Source organism: Poecilia formosa, unplaced genomic scaffold (assembly GCF_000485575.1).
Source record: "Poecilia formosa unplaced genomic scaffold, Poecilia_formosa-5.1.2 Scaffold25, whole genome shotgun sequence".
In the NCBI taxonomy this organism is placed as follows: Eukaryota; Metazoa; Chordata; class Actinopteri; order Cyprinodontiformes; family Poeciliidae; genus Poecilia; species Poecilia formosa.
Genome location: NW_006799964.1, coordinates 2,555,942 through 2,562,463, shown reverse-complemented (window position 1 = coordinate 2,562,463; position 6,522 = coordinate 2,555,942). Strand labels below are relative to the sequence as shown.

General features: G+C 40.0%; 1 protein-coding gene across 2 annotated transcripts; it reads left to right on the top strand.

The window, feature by feature from the left end:
• The first annotated feature begins 665 nt into the window (after window positions 1-665).
• Window positions 666-5,628, top strand: LOC103135419 (perforin-1-like). 2 transcript variants are annotated; one of them, XM_007548123.2, is made up of 5 exons: window positions 666-1,086; window positions 1,293-1,568; window positions 1,703-1,974; window positions 3,818-3,959; window positions 4,085-5,628. In XM_007548123.2, exons 2-5 carry the CDS (start codon window positions 1,299-1,301, stop codon window positions 4,970-4,972), a joined length of 1,572 nt encoding a protein of 523 aa, XP_007548185.1. In that variant the 5' UTR covers window positions 666-1,086; window positions 1,293-1,298; the 3' UTR covers window positions 4,973-5,628. The 2 variants fall into 2 exon arrangements, with proteins under 2 accessions (XP_007548185.1, XP_007548184.1); XM_007548122.2 differs by having other exon boundaries at window positions 666-1,097.
• Window positions 5,629-6,522: the final 894 nt, after the last annotated feature.

Below are 6,522 nucleotides of genomic sequence, written 5' to 3'. Positions count from 1 at the left end.
ATTTGACTCTGGCTCAAGGTCAGATTCAACGCATATTTGTTTCAGTCTCACATGTGCATATGTGTTCCAAAACTGCTTTGAATAAGACACAGCATTCAGCAGTGAGGCTTCTGTTTATTTTTATATCTTTAAAAATATGCAAGACCCTATAACTTAAGCCTTGCGAGCAACAGACACACTCCTCTCTCAAAACCAAACAGACATTGATCACACATGAAAGGAATCACTTTAAAAAGTCTTCAATTATAGAGGCGGCACATAGCAGTTCATTAGACTGACGGGAAGCTGCTGCTCAAATTAACATACCGACTAGCTGATGGGTCTTTTCGAGAGTTTCTATTCTTGTATAAAACCTTTTGTAAAATGTGTTCTCATCTTTCCTGACTTCAAGAAGAAAACCCACACACATTCCACTGACATCCGTAAACAGACGTGCTTGGGTTTTTTTCTTCCTCTGTGGCTGTGCACAACCAGGGCAGCTCAGAGGTTTTAAACAAACACATATCCAGTCCAACAGACACAAAACTACATAGCCTACGGTATACACACATGGCAGCGTCTACACACTCAGACACACATTTCCCGGAAAGTCCTTATATCGGTGTTGGTCTCCTTTGCTGTGACAACACAAAATCTCTCCCTCCCCCACATATCCACATGCCAGCACACATACTGCACACGGTCGGCTGGGATTTAGAGAACTGGGTCTTGAGCATGAAAACAAACCTACTCATGCAGAGGAAATGTGCAATTCTGCAGGGAAAGAGAGACAGGAAAATAAGGATGGGCAAGGGAGAGCTTTGGATAGATAGTTCAAACAGTTGGAAACTCCCTCCTTTTCAATATGCAGAGGACAGAGCGAAGACTGAACTCAGCAGGCTTTCAGTACAGCCTGCCAGAGACGCCACAGCTCTCTGCAGCTGCCACTTCAGGATTTTAGTTTCCGTGTACTTCATCATTTAGTCAAATGTACCATGAATGGAAAGCTTAAAGAAGAAAACCCGAAGTAGTAGTTTATTCCAAAGAGAAAGTCACCGCCGGTGCTAAAGAAGAAAAATATCTGTAGGAACAAAAAAGGAAAAACAAGTGAGTAAGAGGTGAGTGTGCATGATTTCTGTGCAACATCTGAGGCAGGATTATTGCAGTTTACAACAGGCTCCTGTGATACCAGGGATTTAAAGCTCATCTAAAACTAAAATCAAACAAATTCTTTTAGTCTCTCCGCGAAACAGAGAGTGTTTTTAACAGCAAATATGTGTCTCTTTGGCCTTTTTGTGTTCTGTCACATTTAGGTAACCATGCAAGCAGGAGGAAACCAGCAGAGAAACTTTGTCCTGTTTGTGTTGAGACTGTCCGTTACTTTGGAAGTCTGCAGGGTCCTGGGTTGTCGGATTGGCACCGGACCAGAGTGTGAGAAGGCTCCTTTTGTCCCAGGCCACAACCTGGCTGGGGAGGGTTTCGATGTGGTGCGGCTGCGTCGCACAGGGGCGTACGTCATCAATGTCAAAGCTCATCTGGATGACAACCGTACCTGCACACTGTGTCCAAACAGGTTCCAAGGCGGGCAGGTGATAACTGTAAAACCTGCAGCTTGAGCTTCTGTTTCCACTCCTCTCAAAATGACTTCACTTTAACAGAAATATTTAGTTTTTTTCCTCAGTCTGACCAGATCGTTTGTTTCTCCTCCTTCCACTTTGCTTAGATTCAGAGGCTCCCAGCTGCAGTGTTGGACTGGCGTCTCTTCAGCCGCTGCAGTAAGCAGCTGTCTAGTGCACTCCACCATTCTGTGGACTCCCTGCTGCGTAGCTCCAACTCGCTGGTGAACAACAACTGGGGTTTGGGTTTGAGCCTGGAGAAAATAGGCCAGGCGGTGCTGGGAGGAAGCCGCTCAGATTTGGCCAAGTTTGCGCGCTCGCAGCACAGTGTGGACAAAGCTACGTTTGCCATGCATGAAATCAGTTGTTCCCATTACAGGTAAGGGGGAAAAAAATAGGTATACTTTGGCTGAATGCAGTGCATCGTTTCTTACAAAAAATAAACTTGCTCTATAAAACTGGAAATATAGGTCATTTAGTAAACCAGGTTAATTTTATTAATTCATTGTTTAGGTAAAACTATTAAGGTTAAACAATAAATTTGGTCTAAAACACCAATCAGTTACTGTTTCTGTGCTGGTGAGGACCACCATACGAAAAGGATTAACCATTATGTCTTTAGTAAAGGGGACAGGGTCAGTTTTACAGGGGCAATGCAAGATTTGGCCCCATCTACAATCACCCATTCTCCAAAACCTTACTTAATTAGTAAAAGAGAGTGAATTAATGTCATTTCATTTACTAACCTTTTTTTTAGACATCCACCAAATAAGTAGAATATACCTGGAATGGACAGAAGGTTGCACTAATGTATATTTTTAGATAAAAATTTAGCTTAATAAATAAATCAGTCAGTCTCACAATTTGCATAATCTATGTAAAATGTATTAGAAAATATGTTCCTTACTGTCCTATTGAATGAAATTGATCACAAATATGAAGTGGGAAAATTAAACATTTGTAGTTCTCAGATTATTTGGCATCAAAATAGTTCAACACTATCCATAAGGAACTAATAAATAACTAACAACACAGTGTGGTCATTTTCCCAATAATTTAAATAAAAAGAAACTACTGAAATCTCAGAATTTAGACGGAAGATGCTTCACATTTGTTTTTGTGTTCCTACATCTATTCTAATCAAAAAGGGGAGAGGAAGTGAGGAAAGGAACTAGGAAAGTTTCAGAGACACATTTTATTCTGGTTTCACACCAGAAAAGCCACAAGTTGTATTGCTTCCCCTTCGACTTATTTCCGCGTGCCTATATTTGGTCATGATATCAAACTGTTTGGTGGGTCGTGGAACTGATCAGAGAGGCGTTTGTCCCACACTCAGATGTCTGACAGAATATCTAAACATTACATTCGTTATCTCACCCGAAACTTCATTCAAACTGGAAAACTGTCAGTTCTGGCTTTTGGATGTGTGGATGCTTTTGTGTTCCTGGTCTTTGATTTGAGACTACCATACATGATGCAACATCATAACGTGCTCTGATTGGATAATGTGCTGATCAACCATTCAGAAAAAACTTGGAAAAACTAATAGTTATGAAGATGGGCAGTTTTAAAAATTGTTACTATTATTTTTGCAGACTACTTTAACATTGTGACTAAAAACTTACTTTTGTCCTGTGTCTCTATCGTCCCTAAAAAGTTCAAGCATGTAGTCATTGTACAGAATAATAAAAACAGTGTGATAAAAGTTTTAGTAGATATTTAAGGTTAATTAGTCACATTATATTAAAAGATTTCTGGATTTCTGCATTTGCAAAGTAAGGTCATTTATTTGGGAGATATTTTGACATATCGACAGAAATGTAAAAATATGCTTCTTATTAAATATTCTTTCACATTTTGAAGTTTTCAGGATGCCATCAGCATGGCATAACAGACTGTTTTGACCAAATCCATGGTCTAACAAGGACATTATGAAATGACACTGACAGTGTTTTATCTACTACAAGAATATTATCAACAACCAGAGAGTGAAATGCACTTTAAACTGCACTGCATACATTTTTACTGAGAAAACAATATGCTTGATATGTTGTAAGCATAAAAGTTTTATTTTAAACTGATCTAGAAAATATCCGAAAATATTTTTAGAAAAATTGAGAAAAGACAAAGTGTTTACTAACAGGTTCTCACATAAATAATACAAGCTTGCAAACTTTCTTTGTTGCAGAAAGATGAACATAATGTTGATGATTGTCTTACAGCTACAGGCTGGCCGATCATCCCCACCTGAGCTCAGAGTTCACAAAGCATCTGAGGAGACTCCCACAGAGCTTAAGCACAATCCAGAACAAAGCCCTGTACAGACGCCTCATAGACACCTATGGAACGCATTACATACACCAGGTTTTTAGCGTCTTTATTCTTGTACAAATGCAAAAAATCCCTCCCATTGCTCAAACAGTCCTGTGCTCAAGTAAAGCTAAATCTACCGTTTAAAGCCCTATGTTTCATTTACTTTTTGTTTCTAGGTGCAGCTTGGGGGTAAGGTGAGGCGGATCACTGCTTTCAGGACTTGTCTGGCCACACTGAAGGGCTTCTCGGAGTCAGAGATCAAGAACTGCCTGAATCTTGAACTCCGGATGGCTCTTGGTTTTCTTCCCGCTAATGCAACTTTCTCCAACAAGTGTGACAATCTTCTGAAGGGTAACATGAGCATGGGCTTCTACCAGGGCTTCATGACGCACAAGATTGAGGTGATAGGAGGAGAGCAGTATTTCCCTGACATTCTCTACCAGCAGGACCCCTCGGAGGCATACCACAGCTGGATGAACAGCCTCCACAACAACCCAGACGTGGTTTCCTACGCCATCTTTCCTCTGCATCATTTGGTGGAGGACAATCAGATCAGTGAAAATCTGAGAAGCATGATCACACAGTACATAAATGAGAACCAGCTGGAAGAGGAGCAGCTTGGCCCGAAGAACTGCTCCCCGACTCCCAACCTGGATCACAACTGCTGTCCTTTACGGGCCGGCAGAGGAACTCTGAGTCTGGAAATCCACAGAGCCGCAGGATTGAGGGCCGACACCTTCACAAAAACGGATGCATATGTGAAGATCTTCTACAGCGGCATGTATGAGGAGACCGAGACTGTGATGGACAACAACGACCCAGTCTGGAACGCCACATATGACTTCGGCTCAGTGGAGCTGGGTCAGGAGTTGAGGTTCGAAGTCTGGGATAGGGACGTTCTTTACAATGACATGGCAGGAATATGCATCGTCTTTCCTGAGAAAGGAACTCACTCTTTAAGCTGTCAGCTGCGCAAAGGAGTTCTCTATTTTACCTATGCCATTAGCTGCGACGCACATTTGACAGGGTTTAGATGTGGCCGATATTCTCCACATGCTGAGTAAATAAGTATTTAGCCTCTCAGTGTTTAGTTCTTCGTTTTTCAAAGAGAACTTCTAACCTATGTTCTAGGTAGTAATTGGCACTCAGACAGATAGTAAGAGACTTCAGGGCTTTCTTAAACCATTTTTAATCACCTATTAACCTATTAACTTTTTTAATTTGTAAAAGGTTGTATATATCATTGGTAGTCTAAGTAAAAGTAAATCTCTATTCAGGACCTTGTTTTTAACATAATGCTATATGTTAATCACTCAGCCTCCTTCATAAGCTTTCTGCACTTAACCTTTCACCTGCATTGTACAAGTTCTAGCTGTGAAATCAACTTCAAAATTTATTAAAAAAAAATAAAATAAAATAAAACTCTAAAGGCTAATATTTATTCCTTATGGTATATCTTAAATTATTTTAAATTAAATTTGTGTAAATTATCTTGAGACCCTCCTCAAGGGCCTCAAGATTGGGAGCTGCTCTAATGTACTCATTAGAGCAGCATGGGCTCAAGCTAATGCAGAAGTCAAATGGCAATTTTGCATTTGCATCACTGATGAGAATATCAGGACCACATAAGCTGTGGGTTCACACTGGAAATGTGAGCTGAGGAAATATGTTACTGCGTATCGTGGTACAGAACATCCAACCACAGGCTGCATTCAGACAGGACTTTTTTTCAACAGAAAAAAGAGGGGAAAGTTATCGGTATTAGGTGAGGAAAAATACATCTGCCTTAGATGTGAGTGACAGAGATGCTGAACAAAAGGAAAAAGCAAAAAAATTAATGCTGATGAAAGAAGAGGTGCTCAGTACTCCAAAGTGATTGGGAGAGACAGTGCTGTTACAAGACAAAGTGGATAAGTTTACAACATTACTTAAAGCTTCTCTCCACACCAGGTTGTGGGAAACAGGAAACTAAGTCATAGTTGAATTACCTACTGGAGTTCGTTATCAGAATATGACACGTGCAAAGAAATATGAGACTAATGAGCCCACAGAAGAATATTATGAACAAGTATCAATTCCTGAAAAGAGGGAATGTGAAGTAGACAAAAGTGTGGACACTTACACTTCAACACCACAAGAGGGCTCTCGCGACTCAGGCAGATATGTGAAACAAATTATGGCGAGAAAATAAGTCTTAAAATACCTGTGCGTATGCAGTACTGGATTTGTGATCCATGTAAGCCTGTAAGACATACAACTATCTCTAATCCTCATTCTAAGATGCACATTGAAGTTATTAATTCAGAGTCTAAGTGCCAAAAATGTAATTTTGTCAATAGAGCTAACCTTATTAGCTCTATTATTGCTTTGTCTTTGTGTGTTTCTCCAGGTCAAAATATAATCTGTATTATAAATGTGCCCAAATAAGAATGATCTTACGGTTAAAATAATTTTTATCTTTAATATGTTGAACATTTCTAAAGCACTTTTAACATTTTCAGAATTGGAAAACATCAATATCTGTTTGCTATGCCTGTGTGTGTAAGAGTTGCCAAAGTCAAATAAAACAGGATGTGAATCCCTAACCAGCCTTTTCCTGCCACTCCAGGAACGT

Coding starts and splice junctions, on each gene's coding strand:
- LOC103135419 (XM_007548123.2), top strand. CDS start 1,299: ATGCAAGCAGGAGGAAACCAGCAGAGAAACTTTGTCCTGTTTGTGTTG. Junction 1,569..1,702: donor ACAGGTTCCAAGGCGGGCAG/GTGATAACTGTA, acceptor CACTTTGCTTAG/ATTCAGAGGCTCCCAGCTGC. Junction 3,960..4,084: donor GAACGCATTACATACACCAG/GTTTTTAGCGTC, acceptor TTTTGTTTCTAG/GTGCAGCTTGGGGGTAAGGT.